The sequence below is a fragment of the Dermochelys coriacea genome, chromosome 13, assembly GCF_009764565.3.
Source record: "Dermochelys coriacea isolate rDerCor1 chromosome 13, rDerCor1.pri.v4, whole genome shotgun sequence".
In the NCBI taxonomy this organism is placed as follows: domain Eukaryota; kingdom Metazoa; phylum Chordata; order Testudines; family Dermochelyidae; genus Dermochelys; species Dermochelys coriacea.
Window position 1 is genome coordinate 16,392,032 of NC_050080.1, and position 18,374 is coordinate 16,410,405.

General features: G+C 39.6%; 2 protein-coding genes across 10 annotated transcripts in view; one reads left to right on the top strand and one right to left on the bottom strand.

Moving 5' to 3' along the window:
- Positions 1-10,246, top strand: part of RIPOR3 (RIPOR family member 3) — a 70,904-nt gene extending 60,658 nt beyond the window's left edge. For all 6 annotated transcript variants that reach the window (XM_038369025.2, XM_038369030.2, XM_043495541.1 and 3 more), the window contains 7 exons: positions 1,162-1,297; positions 2,460-2,621; positions 4,047-4,205; positions 5,366-5,568; positions 5,964-6,047; positions 7,213-7,303; positions 8,525-10,246. In XM_038369025.2, coding sequence (XP_038224953.1) covers positions 1,162-1,297; positions 2,460-2,621; positions 4,047-4,205; positions 5,366-5,568; positions 5,964-6,047; positions 7,213-7,303; positions 8,525-8,625 — 936 coding nt within the window. In that variant the 3' untranslated portion in view covers positions 8,626-10,246. The remainder of the gene's footprint in view (positions 1-1,161; positions 1,298-2,459; positions 2,622-4,046; positions 4,206-5,365; positions 5,569-5,963; positions 6,048-7,212; positions 7,304-8,524) is intronic.
- A 3,965-nt stretch (positions 10,247-14,211) lies between these two features.
- Positions 14,212-18,374, bottom strand: part of PTPN1 (protein tyrosine phosphatase non-receptor type 1) — a 61,441-nt gene continuing 57,278 nt past the window's right edge. For all 4 annotated transcript variants that reach the window (XM_038369031.2, XM_043495544.1, XM_038369032.2 and 1 more), the window contains 2 exons: positions 17,416-17,642; positions 14,212-15,120 (listed from right to left, as the gene is read on the bottom strand). In XM_038369031.2, the coding sequence (XP_038224959.1) occupies positions 14,913-15,120; positions 17,416-17,642 (435 nt within the window). In that variant the 3' untranslated portion in view covers positions 14,212-14,912. The remainder of the gene's footprint in view (positions 15,121-17,415; positions 17,643-18,374) is intronic.

Consider the following 18,374-nt stretch of genomic DNA (forward strand, 5'->3'; position numbering starts at 1 on the left):
CTATTTTAGCCTCTGATGCTACCTCAGCATTCACTAAGTAGCAATTGGATGTCTAACAAAACTTTTTGATGAAAACTGAAACAAACAGATCATTTAGCATTTCTGCCATTTCCACATTTTCTTGTTCCCCCTCCCACCTTTGAGTAATGGGTCTATCCTATCCTTGGTCTTCCTCTTGCTTCTAATGTATTTGTAGTATGTTACCCTCTATGTCTCTAGCTAGTTTAATCTTGTTTTGTGCCTTGGCCTTTCTAATTTTGTGTCTACATATTTGTGTTGTTTGTTTATATTCATCCTTTTTAATTTGACCTAGTTTCCACTTTTGGTAGGACTTTCTTTTTTTTTTGAGTTTCAGATTATTGTAAGTCTGCTGGTTAAACCAGAGGGGTCTGTTGCCATACTTCCTATCTTTCCTACGCCGTGGGATAGTTTGCTCTTGTGTCCTTAATAATGTTTCTTTGAAAAACTGTCAACTCTCTTGAACTGTTTTTTTCCCCTTAGACTTGCTTCCCATGGGAATCATGCCTATCAACTCCCTGAGTTTGCTAAAGTCTGCCTTCTTTATTATGCTGTTTCCCCTCTTATCGTTCCTTAGAATCATGAACTCTACCATTCATGATCGTTTTCACCTATGCTGCCTTCCACTTTCAAATTCTCAACCAGTTCCTCCCTGTTTGTCAAAATCAAATCTAGAACAGCCTCTCCCCTAGTAACTTTCTCCACCTTCTGAAATAAAAAATTGTCTCCAGTACATTCTAAGAACTTGTTGGATAATGCCCTGCTGTGTTATTTTCCCAACAGATATCTGGGTAGTTGAAGTCCCCCATCACCACTGAATCCTGTGCTTTGGATGATTTTGTTAGTTGTTTAAAAAAAGCCTCATGCACCTCTTCTTCCTGGTTAGATGGTCTGTAGTAGACCCTACTATGACATCACTCTTGATTTTTACCCCTTTTATTCTTACCCACAGACTTTCAACAAGTCTGTCTCCTATTTCCATCTCATCCAAGACACAATGTGAAAAGGGGATTTCTTTGAGAGGTAGTTGTCTTCCCCACTGGCTGTTGGAGAGTTGAGCTCTTAAAGTCAGGGGGTTCAGCACTTCTTCAGTTTGCTTAATGCTTCATCTCAGCCACTGAGGAAAAGTACACTTTGTTTCAGAAACTGGTTTTGCCAAACATAGCCCGAATTGTCCAGGAAAGCCTTCTGGAAGAAGTGTCACGGCAGAAACAAGTGCTGGAAACTGTCTCAAAGCTTTGTGTTCTGGAAGCTCGGAGCTTCACCTCTGTTGAAGAGGGTGAGTAATGTGTATGTGATGCCAAGGCATATGTAGGAGACCAGATAGGCCCAGGTAATATGGCTCTCACCTCGTATGACAAATCAGGAATTGATTCTGAAGGCTTTTAAATAAATTCTGAGTCAAAGCAGCTTTTATGGATAGGTTATAAACCCTAACAGCTGGGACTCGGATCTTTCTTGGTTAGAAAGGAAAGGGTTTTTAGAATTGCTGCCTCAGGCAATAATTAACTTGACCCTGTATGTACCAAGTAAACCATAGAGCTTGCGTATTTCATGTAAAGGGGCTTCCCCCACCCCATATGCAGGGGGCCATAAGTGTTTTGAATTTTGCATTTGAAGGATTTTCAAAAGTGCTCAACACTGGCTTAACTCAACTCCCTTTGAAATAGATAATAAAACTCCCACTGAGTTAAGCCAACAGTGAGCACTTTTGAAAATCCTAATCTTTGGCTTCAAGGAAAATGGGTAATTATTTGAGGCCAGTTTAGGTACCTAAACGTGCAGTTAGGCGTTCAGTAGGATTTTCAAAGCTAGGTGCATATTTGTATTTTTAGGTGCCTAAATGCCTTTAAAAATTTGGCCCTTGGACATCAACATTATCTGTTGACTTTTGGATTAGGCCTCACATTTGGATTTGAGAAGGAATTAGGCCCTAGGGAAGAAGAGCAGGGGCTTTTTTACTTGCCCTCTAGAACATGAAGGTGATTTTATGATTGTAGGTCTTCACTCATCCTACCATGTGACCCTTTTATCTTGCAAAATGTTGTCGTAGGCTGTCCACAATCCTAATAGGTTGATCAAGGTCCAATGAGATAATTTAGGATGCTAGAGAAGGGGAATCCCTAGTAGAGCACAGTCCATGTCCCTGCAAAGGCATGAGCTAGGAGCACGATAGACCTCTCACTTACATGCTGGTATGAGCGTAGAACCTAATCCAAAGCTCACTGAAGTTTATGGAAAGACTCCCATTGACTTTAGTGGGCTTTGGATCAGGTCCTCAGTGAGTCTTTAATAAATTGGCAATAAAATTAAGTTGTAAAGAAATCCATCTACGGAATGTAAAAAAAAAAAAGACGTTCATACATTTGTTAGACATCCCATCTGGTGTCTCATGTCTCACTCCAGCTCACTTGCTGACTTTGTAAAACTTTATTCTACAGTTATTCACAAGGTGAAAAAGCAGAAGCAGTGTCTGAAAATCTGGAGTGAATTCACAGAGCCAGAAAATATCTTGTTCTGTTCATCAGAAAAATTCCAGAATCCACTGAAATACATATTAATGTTCGAAGTGAAGGAGAAATATCCAGGACACCTAGAAGCAGGTACCAGTCAATTAGCAGAAGATAAGGCACCTAATTTTATTTGTACGCTGAGTTTAAGGTTGTCCCTGTAGGTTTTTTAAAATGACATAGAACTTGTTCTTGGTAAACTATATTTAAAATTCAGGCTTTATCGCCTTGATTTATTACTTATACTACAAAATGACCATAGCACTCTGCACATGTGGCTTGATGAGTCGTTACTTCTCTCCCATGACATTATGGACTGTTAGTTTAATGTTTTGTAATAATTTTGGGTGGGATTTACCAAATCACATAATGGGGTTAGGAGTCAATGGGAGTTAGAAACCTGACTCGCTTGGGCACTCTTGAAAATCCCTCCCTTCTATTTGATATATCGAAGAAGTTACAATCAAAAATTGCAGGTATTTAATCGCTAAGATAATTATGAATGCTATGCTGTGTTCTATCTTCTGTGTTACACACATCTCAGAAAGTCAACATGGAGTTCCTGTTATTTCATGTATTGGCAGTGGTGCCCAGAGACCCCTGTTGGGATGAGAGCCCTGTTTCGCTAGGTGCTGTACAAACATGAGGCAGACATAGGCCCAGATCTTCAAAGGTATTGAGGTGCCTGCCTCCAAGAATCTGGGCCATCATCCATATCCCGAAGAGTTTATCATTTAAGTATTCTGTATGTCACTCAATAGCCTTGTGGTGATGTGTGAACACTGAAAGTAAAGCTCAGTACAGACTCTGCTGCAAAGGGGTGTGCTCAGACGCACAGTGTCCCCATCGTAGAAGAGAGAAAACAAAATTGATAAAAACTGACTAAAAGACAGACACAAACATCATCTGACATTAGGACTTACATTTTGGATGACCCCTTTCATTTAGATTTTAATCCCAACACCGAATGCACAATATGGCCAAGAATTTCCACAGGATGATCTTTCTAAACAAAGGAATTGCACTTACGCAACCATGGTTTTTCCAAAGGGCTTCTAAACATATAAAACAAAGCAGTACTCCGTGCATATGGTAAAATCATGATACTTTGCTTTACCGATGGGGAAACTGAGGCCCAGAAAGGTTTAGTTGCTCTTTCAGGGTCAGATAGCTAGTTCCTGAGTCCCTGCATTAATCTTCTTAGACCAGGCTGCCTTAATTGTTTTTGTTACCAACTACAGGCCTGATTCAAAGTCTGTTAAGTCAATACAAAAACTCCTATTGACTTTATTGGGTGTTGGATGAGGTCTGTTTTGTACTTTAGCTGGAATCTTCAGCAGAGGGTGGGGCCTACCTTCTACTCAATTTCAGTGAGATTTAGGCCCCTACTTCATGTTCCTCTGAAAATTCCAGCCTTCAACGTCTTTTTGTTAAAACGGTAAATGAAATGCATGAGTGCAAAGTGTCCTGCCCCTCAGCGGGCCTTCTTTGTTTGCTCTTCTCTGCATGTCTGTTCAGTGCTGCGAAGGCTGCTGGAGCAGATAGTCACCTGCAGCGGGTTGCTCCCCTCTGGGAGCCCCCCTGAAGAACTGCTTACCTTATTCCAGTTTCACAGCTACCTGGAGAAAGAGCGTGTTACCAACCTGGAGAAGCACTTGGCAGAACTCATCAAAGAAGGTAATGGCAGGCTGCCAGGTACTGCACTCAGACAAACAACCCTCAGGCTAGCTAGTTGGCTGCTGGAATGGCTTATGGTACTGTATCTGTTCCAATCCCCAAGGGATAATTTTTTAGAGTTAGGATACAACAACACTACCATAATACAATTCAACTCTGTTTTCATCCTTTTTCCTCACTATGCCCGTGCAGTTTTTGCCTTCCCTGCTCTAATTAAATCAAGCTCATAGCTAGACAGGAAAGGAACAGATCTGATGCAAATATTTAGCTCAAGTGTCTGGCTTAGGTCTCAAAGTCTGCAATATAAGGAGAGACTAAACTGGCCGCACAGTAAGCTGCTGTGTTCCACAGCTGAGTAGATGGTTTATGGTATCACATGGTCATAATGGCAGTGATGAGAGACGGATCAGTGGCATTAAGATTCCAGGAGTAAGTAATATGCATTTGCTGAGAGCACTACTGTCAGGCTGAAACCCAGTTCACCCAGCACTTTGAAAATCTGCCCGTGGCAGATACTGGGGTAGTTTCATTTCCTCTGGGCCATTCATGCCTGCTCAGTGTGTGAACACAAAGGCTATCGCATGTAGGGTTTCAAAAGGACAGGGTGCTGCATTATTTTTAAAACGAGGCACATTATTTTCTCTCTGTGGTACAATTGCACTCCTCCTAACCAGTGCAGCCTTATCTTTCACAGATGCTTATTTTAACTTTTCAGTTTCCCCCTTTTTTTTTTTTTAGTAATAATCAAATTGTCACTCTTCCAAAAGTTTTTATTAATTTAGCATGTATGGGCCTCAGTCAAAAATCAGGGCCCCATTTTGCTAGGCATTGTGCATACATATTGTAAAAACATAGCCCCAGCCTCAGGGAGTTTACAAGCTAGGTTTATGCGGAGATGAAAAGGACAAACTAGGGGAAGGGCAGCGGATAAGAGAATGGTAAAAGGAGCATGTTTGGTGCAGACTAGCAGTACTTGCAGCTCACCTCTTGCCTAGTCATGTACCTTGCAAAGTATTTTCTAAGAGACAACCTTGCTCTGTAGTGATGTTAATAAGGGGCACATGTCTGAGGTAGGAGACAAAATTGGAAGGGACTTCTCAGAACCAACTCTCTATAGACACTGCACACAGTTGTAGCTGAACTGATTTTTCCATTTGCAGTGATGCTCATTGAGGAGCTACAGTGTCCTGGGCGACTTAAGAAAATCAAGAAACTAAAAGGGAAGCGACTGAGCCAGCTCCAGCCTCTGCCCCAAACTTTACGGCTGCTTGGGATTCTGCAGTTAGATGACAACCGCCACGTCAGCAAAGCAGCAACGGCCTGTCTCTCTCGGGCGGCAACAAATAAGAATTTCAGGGAGAAGGTATTAACTGAATTGGGCCACTGCATGGTTTCTCACCTGTTTTTAGAATGAGATGCAATAATTCAAGGAATCCAATCTCCCTGAGAGCAGCAATATTTTGGGGGGGAAGGAGTTGTACTTGGTACTTACCCTGCTTCAAGGAAGCTCTCAACATCTGCTACCCCAGTAGGTGCAGGGTGAGTTAAGGATCAACACTCTATTCGGTTCTGTCCTGCACTATTGACTCCTGTCATGTTCCACCCCAGAGACTGCTGCCTTTCAGCATCAGAAGTGATTCTTGGGTGGTGTTTGATCAATTTCAAATAGGTAAAGCAGCACTGGATCTCAGTCCACTTGGCATGCAGAACACTCGAAGTTATTTGCAGGGTAACCAATCACTCAATCTTATTTTCTAGGCTCTGCTTTTTTACACGGATATTTTAGCTGAGTGTGATGCAAAAATACAGCAAGCTGCATGTCTGGCTCTCAAAAACCTCAGAGTAAGTGTGTTTGATTGGATAACTGGATTATCATCATGTGGGGCTGTGTCCAGCTGTATGGCCAAAGGTTCATCTTAATTTTTTCTGGTGGACATTGTTCAGATTAGTCTTTAAATTACCTTATATAGATGAGGAAACTGGGGTTTTCTTTAGCTCCGAATGGTTTTTGCTGCTACTTGAGGCAACCAGCCGAGAGAGCAATGGTCATGTAAATCCTGTTCGAACCGGGACAACAACTAGAGTACAGAGAGTAGACACAATGAACATTCTTAGTTTACCGCTTCACTCTTAATAGGGAGAAGAGTTAGGTTGGAAAACAGGTTCTGATTGGAGAGACATTTTAGCTTCTAGCAAGGTAACAATGGAATCAAACACAGAATAGAGTTTGTGCTCTTGCTTTAAGATTGGCTGAATACATTTCTAATCCTGCTTTGAGAGTAACTGCTCATCAACAATCCCAGCATGCTTGAGGCTCTCTTGTCTTTTAAAAAAATCTGTCCACTTTCTATCTTAAGTTACCAGCAGAATCCAACACAAATTAGCAGAACTTTTCCTGCAGAGGGGAGTCAAATCCTTCCAATAACTTTCATAACCAGTTAGTTTACACATAAGCAACTACTGTCAGCACAACTCTTTGCATTTCCTTATTTAAAAAAGTCACAAGATAGACCAAGCCACTAACTCTTACTTTTTAAGAATGACTGATAGAAAGCCATCTTGGGCCCTTTGTGTCTGCAACTGTGTGATAACTTGGCTGACTCAATGCTCTTCGGGCCTGGTTCACTATTGCATTACTTCAGTTTTATGCCAGTATAACTCCATTGCATTACTCCAGTATTGTACTTGCAGTTTCAATGGCAAATCACATCCTGTATCTTCAAAACTTTAATCCTTTGAGACTAGGCTAGAAGGTGGCAAACCTATGCCCATGCTAAGAAAACCAACTTGTAGCCAATTCGGGAGGATAGGTGGGGAGATGCGGGGGGGGAGGGGGAAAAGTGTCATATTAGAATTGAGATGCAAGAAGTGATGGCAGTTGAACAGCTGGTGCATGTCTGCGTATTTATGTAACAGATAGTACCTTGGTGTTATGGTGGGAAAACTGTTTGAGAGAAATGATCAAGATTAAATAGATAATGCTGCAGTTTTTTCTTCTCCCAAACAGGCCATAGAAAGCATTGAGCAGATTGCCAGCCTGTGTCAGTCTGAAGCAGAGGATGTACGGAACGCTGCCAGGGAAACAACGCTGTCATTTGGTAAATGTTTACTGCAGCTTTAAATAAAGATGCTAAAAGGAGAGAGACAGATGAGCTATTAAGAAAACAAAATAGGCCTAAAGTTTTACCAACATGCTTCAGCAAAAGAATGTGTTTAAGGCAGAGATAATAGGTATAATGACACACTGGGTCAGAACATTACAATAATCTTAATACAACATACATGCTAAGTCTTTCAAGGCTTTGTATATATACAGGCCCAGAAGACAGCTTGAGGGGGAAGTGCCATTGTAAAGGGACAGCGAGCATCAAGATAATTTCAAGTAACAAACAAGGCATAAAATTAAAGACATTCCAGCATTGCTGTCAACACCATTGTTAGCAAAATATTAGCATTTGGTACATGTGTCTTTTGGGAACTGTGTATGTAAAAGTCTAACCAGACTGATAACTAGGGTGAAGTCTTATTGAGTCTAGGTAGGATTTAATTTTAAAATATGTAGTATGGACATCACTGTTGTAAATAAAGAGGCCAATTGCACACAGAGACTGATTGATTCAGTTGAGTTACAGCAGTGCAAAACTCAACTGACACAGGGGGTCAAGCTCAGAACTGCCAAGAATATCAGAGGGGTGTATTCATTAACTTGCATTTTCCAGAGAGAAAAATTAAGCTGCGATGCCGTTGCCATCAAGGAACTGAAATTAGGTTGGTAAAGATGGGATCTGATTCTGTGCAATTACTCTTTGAGTGAGGCGAGGAGTCTACTACATATGTGCTCCCGTCCTAAGTACCTTTGGCATAGATAGTACATATTGGCTCTCTTTTCACTTGTACTACATTTCTTACCACAGCTAGATTCATGGCCAGGGACTAGACAATGGCTCCAGGAAACAAGAATGGTTTCATTTTAAGATATTCCTTTACAACAATTCATCTGCATTCAGGCCAAACTTTTCAAACTACTTGTGCTTTGGGGTGTCTTTTCTGGACATACAAAACTGATGCCTTAAAGGGGCCTGATTTTCAGCAGGTAGCTGCTCAGCCATTTTTTGAAACTGGGTCCCTTTTAAAGGTGGCTCAAGCTGAGCATCCAAAAAACACTAAGGTGGTGATTTTCAAGAGTGACTAAACACCTAAGTTGTAACAAGGTCATAAGAGGAGGTGCAGAGTTATGGTGAAACTGTAACAGATCCTTACCTCATCCGAGCTTCCCTCAGAGATTTTTTGTCCTCACTATGATCTATCTTTATTTGTAGGTGAAAAAGGACGACTAGCCTTTGAAAAAATGGACAGAGTATGCTGTGAGTTGAGAGACACTGTCTACCAAGAAGCTGAAATTGAAATCACAATATTTTAACTAAATGTAATGCTGAAGCTGATCTACAACCCAGGTGGCTACAGAAGGATTTGGTTTCCATGGTATATTTTCCATTTACCAATAGCTGGTTAAATTAGCACACAGGTATCTAGCAGATTTCAGAATATTGAGTGGGAGCATCCATTTGGGACAGTGCTTCCATTTGGGGGGTTAAACTAAAAAAAAAAAAAAAATCACAGCAGCTGGATCAGAATGCTTCTGACACTGAGCTAAAACCATGAAGTATCACTGGGTGGTGCTAGTGTAAATCCATCAGCCCCTCTCAGGCTGTGTCCACCAGGAAGCACAATAAACCTTGAAAAAACTCAGTCTGCAGTGCCCACATTAGGAGGCAAAGGATGAGTCTAACAGGAGATTTAGTAACTTGTTTGGTTTCACTAAGAATCCTGACTCAATTTCACAAACTCATTCTCCTCTTCTGTGGCAATTCACGAGTAGTAAGGGAGCAAAGGTAAAGTGTAGCCTTAGAACTGGCATGTGACAGTACTGCCTCTCTTCGTGCAGAGAGCATGAGCAGAAATAAAGCTTAGTGTGAAGAGGTAGAGGTTTCCTTTCTGCTTCACATGTAGAAACTCTGAACTGACGGCAATGGGCCTGTTCATTATCAAACCCAAAGTGTTTTCCCCTCCTTTAACACAAACTACTTAAAAATGAAGGGTCAGCTCCTCAGTTGGTGTGAAAGGAGCATAACTCCACTAGATTACAGCAGCTGAAGAGCTGGTCCTAAATGTAGCATTCCTACAGCCTTTGTCTTGTATCAATAAAATCAAAACTCTGTGGATGTGGACAGCAGCACTCAGGAGCCAGAATACCTATATACACTTAGTCAATGTCAGTTAGATCTGCAGAAAACTAGTCCAAGCTAGCTCCAGTATCAGCATGTGCTGAAGTTATAAACCAGCACTTGTTCTGTCTGATGTCATAGCAGCTGCCATGCACTTTAAAACATCATTTCTAGGCTGATATGTGCCATCTTGTAAATTTGAGTAAGATCTTAGAAGTTCACTGGTTTCTAGAAGCAATGTAAAAATGTGCAGGAGAGAAATTGGGATTTCAGTGCTTTAAACAAGAGCTGTTTGAAATTAACTAATCTGAAAACCGTGTAAGCGTATATAGGAGGAAACTATTGGGGGAATATTCCTTCAACCTCACTTGTTTACGTTAAGAATTCAGCATATACATATCCTTCATATTTATGGATTAAGTGTATAGAACTAAGTTGTATATGGACAGCTCCAGGCAGAAGTGTCATGTTTTAAATTTATACACTTAATCATTTAATCTTAAACTAAGGTTTAAAAAAAAAAGTACCTGAAGTCAGGCTCCTTAATCCATACTTGAGCACCTAGAAGTGGCCTGATTTTCAACAGAAGGTGCTGAATGCTCAGCTCTTGAGAATAAGACCACCCACTGAGTATTCAAATATGGGTTTAGGAACTTCACACGAGGCACAATACTTGAACAGTCCTGATCTTTATGTATATATTATACAGTATATTGTGCTTTGTACTTTTCTATTCGGTATTTATTTCTATGTTGGTTTACGTACAGTTTTCTAAAATTTTAAATAAAACATTAAGTGCTTGCCTTTTTGCAAACAGTCTGTGTGCTGAAAACATTATGGGAGCAACTATTAGTTAAACAGATCCCTCAGAACAAAACCAGTGAAATAAACCACAGCCAAAATCACATATTTAGTTCTATGGTCACTGCTTTATGAAATATGAACCTGAATTTAAGTTTTAGTTACCATATTATTTTGGAAGCATAAGTTTATATAGCACCTGCTCTGGCTCTTTTGGGGAAATAAATAGAACATAGGCCTGGCATTCAAAGTCAGGCTGAAACTTTTTGCTCTCCTAAATAAAAAAAAAAAAAAAAAAAAAAAAAAAGGAATGTTAGGGAGGAGACACACACTGGCTTGAAAAGCATCTTTCGGTTACTGTTCCACTCCAGACATAAAACAGAAGAGCTCTTCCTCAGCAGTACACAGGGCTCCACTTAATTTGCAGACATTTACAAGCAGAGGGCATGCACACAGTTGTAATATTTGCATATATTATAACTTCATCCTTACTAGAGAACAAGGTACAGTTTATATTTAAAAGTGAGAGAGGATTACAATACAAGAACAAAGTTGATCCAAGCTGCAGTCTGAGCTAGGCTTTATGCAGTTACACTAGCGTGACTCAGTGTCACATCCCATCTCTTCAACACTGCTGTTTCTCTTGTCATTTTAAGGGATTACTGGGATTGGCATCTCCAGGCAGCTTTACATAAATTATGTACACATACAGAGCAGAGGAATGTGTACAACCACCACTCTCATAACGGAGATTGATCTAACGGTAATCAAAAGGCCCAAAGCTTGTCTCATTAAAAAGTCTATGAAAAAGCACCCAGAGTATTTGGAGATGTCATATTTACATCTGCAGGAAACCTTGTTTTACAGGCTGCTGTAGCATATAGTCCCATCCTGAAGAACAAATTTACCAAGTCAATCCATAGCTAGTAGACCGTTGTAAGAACGGTTATAGTGCTTTAGAAATCTTTAATGTTGCAGGTTGCACAGCAGAGAGTTTACGGATATGACCCAAACACTACAAATTTAAACTCAGTTGAACATCTATGAGCAAGCAGATCTGTAGTGAAAATGCATTTTATTTTACAGCAGACATCTAGTTACTGACCTGAAAGCAAGTTTTCTGCACTAGTGGAAATATTCTTAATATTTTCTATCGATGTGAGAAATCACAAAAAAATCAGTAGGAGGTGAAATCCTGTTGATAACCCAAAAGTCTAAATTGGTTAGAGTGACTAAATCATCTCTACCTCGGTGATAAAACAGGAAGTGGAAAGACTCGGACATCCATTCTTTAAAAAAATTTTATTGTTGCAACTAAAATGAGAACTGAAAACTTGTATGGGAAATTGAAAAACTGTACAGTTACTGAAAACTGAGGTCGTTGCAGCGCCTTACACAAAAAGACAAGATACCTGAAAATGTATTATACCAAAACATTTAGCTTTTGTTTTTTATTTTTTTATATTTTTTTAAAAAAGTTTATTCTATGGCAATCTGTAAAAAAAGAAAGACCTGATGAGTAAATATTTGCTTAAGGCATATAGCAGAGCAGGTAACTTTCTAACAATTTTAACATGGATATTTGTCCATTTTTCCCAAGAACAGGTTAATCAATACACCCATTTTGAAACGCTACTGTATATACACACACCCAAACTACTACATATATATACAGGACATCAAAACAAAATGCTTACAGTTTAGTATTATAAGCCTTATACACACCTCACGGCTTATAGGGCATTCCACTGTACGTTCCCACTACAGTACAAGGCCTCCTTGACTTTAAACAGATGAAAGCCAAGTAGTAAAGTTAGCTGGGAGAAAGGGGCATATTAGCTAGAGCTGCTTTCTCTCTGTATAGTGAGATGTGTTTAAGTTTTAATTTGTGGGAAAGGTTGCAAGTACAGTACAACTGTGGATTCCATACTTTCATCAACCCCAATGTTTACATTTGTCCAAATAGAGGAAAATACTGTAAGTTCCATTCAGTTTATAGGCCACTCATTTATTTCACAAGTCTTGATCACTAGAAACAAAGTAAGTAGGGCTTGATGGCACAAAGCACTCACTTGAAACCTTGCTTCATTGGTGACCTTTCCAAAAGTAGAATTTCCCGAAGTGCAAGTTTCTGAAGGCAGCACAGCAAGTCATTCTGAAACTGTTGAGATATTTGTTGCCAAAATTGACTGGAGATGAGGTGTGAATATGGCTTAATACACACTTTGGAATGTTTGTATTATACTTACTCAGCTGAAATGAACTATGCTAAACAACTGGGTTACACTGAGTATGCAGAAATTCAATAAAAAAATCATGCCAAATATTAGGCAAGTACGTTACCTGATAAACACCAAATCAATGCATCGCTGAATGAAGACACTTTCAGCAACACCCTTTGAACCACAGCCACTTAAAAGATCAGATCATGCAAATATAATCTGGGCACATCAGTAAGCAGAAGTATAAGTTTTTTCATCTTTCAAGCACATGGTATTTAATCCGGACACTAGAAGATTTTACATGCATTCTAATACAAAGGGGGTACAAATGTTGCTTTACAACAATATTCTACCAGATGATGGAGAGAATATGGGGACGAAGCAATCACATACTGTATCTTAAATACACAAATGATCCATTATATATTATCATTTTTCTATACTCAATTTTTCATGTTTCCAATAATATACTAAATACTGACTGCTTACAATATTCCCCCTTTCAAGTACTGGTCTGACCAACAGTCTCAGGTAAATTTTAATTCCCAGTACTACCTGAGGATTTGTTTATTATTGTACTTTTGAGAAGCCCTTGATGCAAGCTTAACATTTAAAAACCCCCAAAACAAATAAACACAACCCTTCCACCCCAAGTCAACACCTTATGGATTTAAGGGAAGAGCAAGAGCTACTGGCAGCTTTGAAAAAAATAAATATGGAGTGAGAGGACTGTTACACAATATACTCCATAAAGATGTTTACACTGAGAACGGTGGTTAAGTGCTATACAACTAGAATGCATTTTAAAAGCACTGATTAGTAACACTTGCAGATCAGTCATCATGGTTTAGTTATAACCACTACCGCTTTAAGTAGTGAATTTGCTTCTAATCTCTGCCCTATGAGCAAATATTTTCTCTATTATTGTTTAAAATGTATGAATTTCGTACTCATGAAAGGAAAAGACTAACAGCATTGATGAGAATTGGGTTTAGTGCAATGCAAGCCTCCAGTCACAGCTCTGCTAATGCACTCCTAACACTATTCAAGTCCTGGGCCTCTCTTGAGTAGGCACAACCAACTGAGCCACCGTTTGGTTGTTTTGTCCTAATTTGTACTCTACACCACCCAGCTCTTTTCTCACTTTGAGCTAGGATAGGAACACGCATATCTGCAGAGCTGCAAGGCCTCAGGCACTTACGCCCCACTACCCCAGTAATCATTTAACAACAAAATTTCAAACAAAACTAACGTCAATATTGAAATATTTACTTAAAAGAAGATCACACAATCGCTTGCATCATGATAAGCCAACTGGTATGTTCAAAGACCAACAGGTCTTCTGTTGATCTTTTAAGTTTGTTAAGGAAGCTGCCAAGGCATTAATTGCTCTGGATATATTGAAATGCTTTCCAAATCGTTTCTCACATCATCCTGGAATATGCTCCTCCTCCCTCTGGTTTGTGCACAAAGCACATTACTCCTTACAAGCCAGGTTTAGAGTAAAACTGCATTTTTACATTCCAAATGATGAAGTTTAAAAACTGGTCCTTCTAAATGCCAGCTGAACAGCTGTAAAATGCTGGTGGACATGTTTTGGTTGAATTTCCCTTCCTGCTTCCCTCCTCCCCCACATCCCAGAATATAAAGGTAAAAACAACTTTACAGAGATTGGTACAATGTAAGTAGGCATAGGTGCAAGTAGAGTGCAACAAAAAAAGGCAATGGGGAAATACTTTTTTGTTTTTTTTAAAAAAAAAACAACACAATGTTTGACATGTTGGGATACCCTGAGCAAATGCAGAAGCCTGTTTTTATTGATTGTAAAACAAGAAGCTAGTTAAGAACAGTTATGCCATGATTAAATATATCAATACCACAGGCACTGCCCACAACTGAGTCTTTAATAGATGAAGTGAGACAAAAAAGAGCCCTCCCCTTCCAAAAAGTTTACATTCTTCAGATATGTGGATTCTCTCTCTTTTTGGGAACTCAGTAATAATATAAATCATGTATTTGGTTACAACACTTGGAGAGTACAAGCAAGTTTCACTTGCGTCTAGTTTCTTTCTGAAGTAACACAAAGAAAAAGAACCGGCTTTTAAAAAAGGCTAAAAACAACAATGTGTTGTAATTCTATTATTCCAGAAAAAAAAAAAAAAGACCAAAAAAAAAAAAGAAAAAAAGAAGAGACTTATTTGGCATTTTCTCTGCTTACTCCTGAATATTTTAAGGCCCTGAGATTAGAATATTATGTTCTTGGGACCACAGGGCTAAATTAAACCCTAGTGCATCAATTCTCTCTAAGCCCTAACCAAAAGTTCCAGCCTTTCAACCTAAGGTATATTTCCACTGAGACAAGGCTCAGATGCCTCAATTAGATTTCTTTCATAGAATCGGATTACACACTGGTCAAATTGTTGTTGTTCTCTGTATACTCAATCTTGCTGACATGTCCATCAATGAAAACATACCCTGTAACAGAGGTAAGCTCCTGCTGTGAGGACAGTGAACATACAGATATTCACTAGAAATGGCTTCCAGGTTGTCATCATGTTCTCATCATCCTCTTCTATGTTTTCTGACTTTACTGGCTCCTCTTTGTGGGGCGAGGCACACAGATTTTCACCAACAGTTCTCCTCCTCAGTTCAGTGTCTTGACTAGTGCTGAGGGATGAAGAAATAAAATATTCAGTACAGTATTCTCCCCTTGAGTGGGGAGGTGTGCAGAAACTGAGGCCCAATCCAGACACCTCATGGACACTTACAGGTGAAGATGTAGATCAGTTATCAGCAAGAGATTTTACACTTGATGCACAAGATGCATCCTTTTAAAGATTATAGTTAGGGCTTTCAGTTAGAGATTTAACTGATATTTATTGCCCTAATCAGCTGGGTGTTGCTAGTAAACAAGTTGCTTCTTATCCCAAGTTGATTACCATATCCCTGAAAATGCATCCTATGAAGTGAGCTGTAGCTCACAAAAGCTTATGCTCAAATAAATCTGTTAGTCTCTAAGGTGCCACAAGTACTCCTTTTCTTTTTGCGAATACAGACTAACACGGCTGCTACTCTGAAACTTGTCATATCCCTGATGATACTCAAGCATCTACCTAGTTCAGATTCTCCACTTCAAGGCCACACATCCAGCAATCATCCTTACAAATAGGAATTCCTGACAGTGAATATGTTCAAAACTATTCTGTGCCCATAAAAACACACAAGCACTACTTGCACCAAAACGCTGAACCTGTTATCACCAAAGCGTGCGCAATTGTTGGAGCAAGACAGTAGGGCTTCAGCTCTGTATAATTATACACAACACGCTCCTAAATTAAGAGATTAAGGCTGTAAAGTCAAGCACTCAAAAGTAAAGAAATGCCACAATTAAGTTTGCTTGTGTAACCTTCATTTGGCCCCCTTGTATGTATGCATGCATGCATTAGAATAAGGTATAATTACAAGATCACATACTGTACTATTTTTCTATACCTTTAAAGTTGTTTAATTCTATATCTAATTTTACGCTTAGTTCCGTAGATTTTTTTTTTAAAAGGCAAGTAAAATTATAATAATAATCAGTAATTCCATCATGTGGCATCATACTGACTCCCACGTAGGTCATCAGCAGGGGGCACTACAGGGCAAGCATGACCTTTCATAAATAGAAAAATGATTAAAAAAATTATGGAGACCAGCTTAAGGGTAAGAAAAACTACTGAGCGTGGCTCATTTCGTGTCAATACTTACAGCTCTCAGGGTCACTCTCCAGCCAGTTTCACAAGGCGGGGTGGCTCAAGGCACTAAGTTTCCCAGCTTTATTTGGCAAAAAAAATATCTCCAGAACTTTTTGGGAAATGTTGAAAGTTAGATGCTCCTGTTCCTAGTATTCCCTTGCGAAACTGGGTGTATCCCAGGTGTGATCATTTCATTTGCCTGATAGCCTTGGAATTCTCCCCTCAACTGTTCTCCTGGTGAACTCTGATGTCCCCTTGCCCTTTCCTCCCAAAATGGGTTTTCAGTTGGCTATCTTGGACAAAGACTGTCAGAAGTAGATCAATATCCAGTGCATTAAAAAACTAAGGATGGTTACAATAGAATCTACTGGAATCTATGGTAACATAGCATACTATATTTCAGACTTGTGAAGCAGCAGTGACATCTAGTGGTTAAACTTAAAAACCCCTTATTTCCCCACCCCCCAAGTTATAGGTTTATTCTTTAGATCAAATACTTGAGTCTAGCTAGGTTGAAAGGGAGAATAAATTCTCTGCTGAAGAGATTTTTTTTTTAAATGATCATAATTGATTTGACCTGTAGTAGAAAGCAAAAATAGTTCCCCAGCATGAAAGATACATATTACAAGAGAACTGTAGATTTGAAACGAATTGGATGAACTACCTCTTTAAGGCAAACAGGTGCTTTGATACTGAATGAAAGTTATCCACTCCTATATTCTAACATCAGAACTGAACTGACTTAAAAGGACATTTTCAAATGTTGCAGGATATATCTGATAAAGTATGTAGAGCACTAGATACCTGCACCGATTGGTGTGGTTGAAGCTAGCTGGCTTAACTTCAAGCTGAAGGCCTGACAATCTACCTAACATGTAAAAGAGCCCTGTATAACCAAACCCCTTATGCACCTACATGTGAGGCTAAACCATGCAGTCATTGCTCCTCCTCCATCTTTCATCATGGCCTAGCAAGAGCTGTCAGGTGACTTTTGTATCCTTTTCACATCTCACCTAAACACACACATGGGCCTTTAGAAATAAAGGGCTATAATCCTATTCTAGGAGCGCTGTTGCAAGAAAGCGTCAAGTTCTATCCAACACGCTTTATGGGTGGTGATAAGTGGCACAAACAAGGGAACTTTCTACATACTTACAGCTGTGAATCTACAGCAGATTTCCTGGAACAGTCAAAAACATCAATGCAAACAACTTGACTGAATTACCTGTCTGTACCCAGCTGCACAGATGAGCCATCAGGTACCATTTCCTCCACAGTGCTGACTGCACATCTGATCTCTTCCTCTACCACAGGGTGCTTAGGGAAAAACTCTGTGTGTTCGTGCATCCGCCCATTGTGCATTTCTGATGTTCGCTTTGGTGGCCTCGGGGGTGGGGGAGTATGTTCTGGTGGAGGGTCTAGGTCTTCATTGGAAAGCTCTTTCCACTGCTCCTACACAGAAGAAAGTGGCTATTAAACTCTGCTATATTATATTTTATATTAAAACCACTGTAATTCTAATATTAACATGGCACAGGCTTTACACATCAGTCATTGTTTTACTTTCAGGGTCACTGTTTAGTTGGTGGGAGGGGAGAGGTGAATGCATCTGAATTGTATGCCCACAGCCCAACCACACATATTGGAAACGTTAACTGGAGATTTAATTTAGTGCTTCACCCACATGAAAAACTCTTAAGTAGCAACATGAACCCCATTTTGTGCTGTAATATTACTTAGCAGTAACTTAAACATGCGTGCTTCAAAGGAGACAACATTGGAAGAATCTACAGCAAGTTAGAAAATTGTTAAGGGCCTAAATAGAAGGCTTAGCAAAACAGCATCACGAAGCTCACACAGCAATGGCTATCTCCCAACCGTTTCCCAGAGGGTCACAAGGAGGAGAACTTTCCCATGTGACAGCAGCTATTGTGAGCTATTTGTACTTATACAAACATCGACATGCGTAAAACAATGCATTAGATCCAAGAGCATTGTGCACTACAAGAATTTAAATTATTGTACAATACTCATGCCAAGGATCGTGTGTACTTTAATGATTCATTCAGCCCTCAACCTTATTCAACCATGCTAACTTCCCTCATAACATTTGCCTGGCTACATGTAATTATGAGGTTTGTGGATCTTAATTTACCCTACAACTGATATTTTTGTATGCTGTAT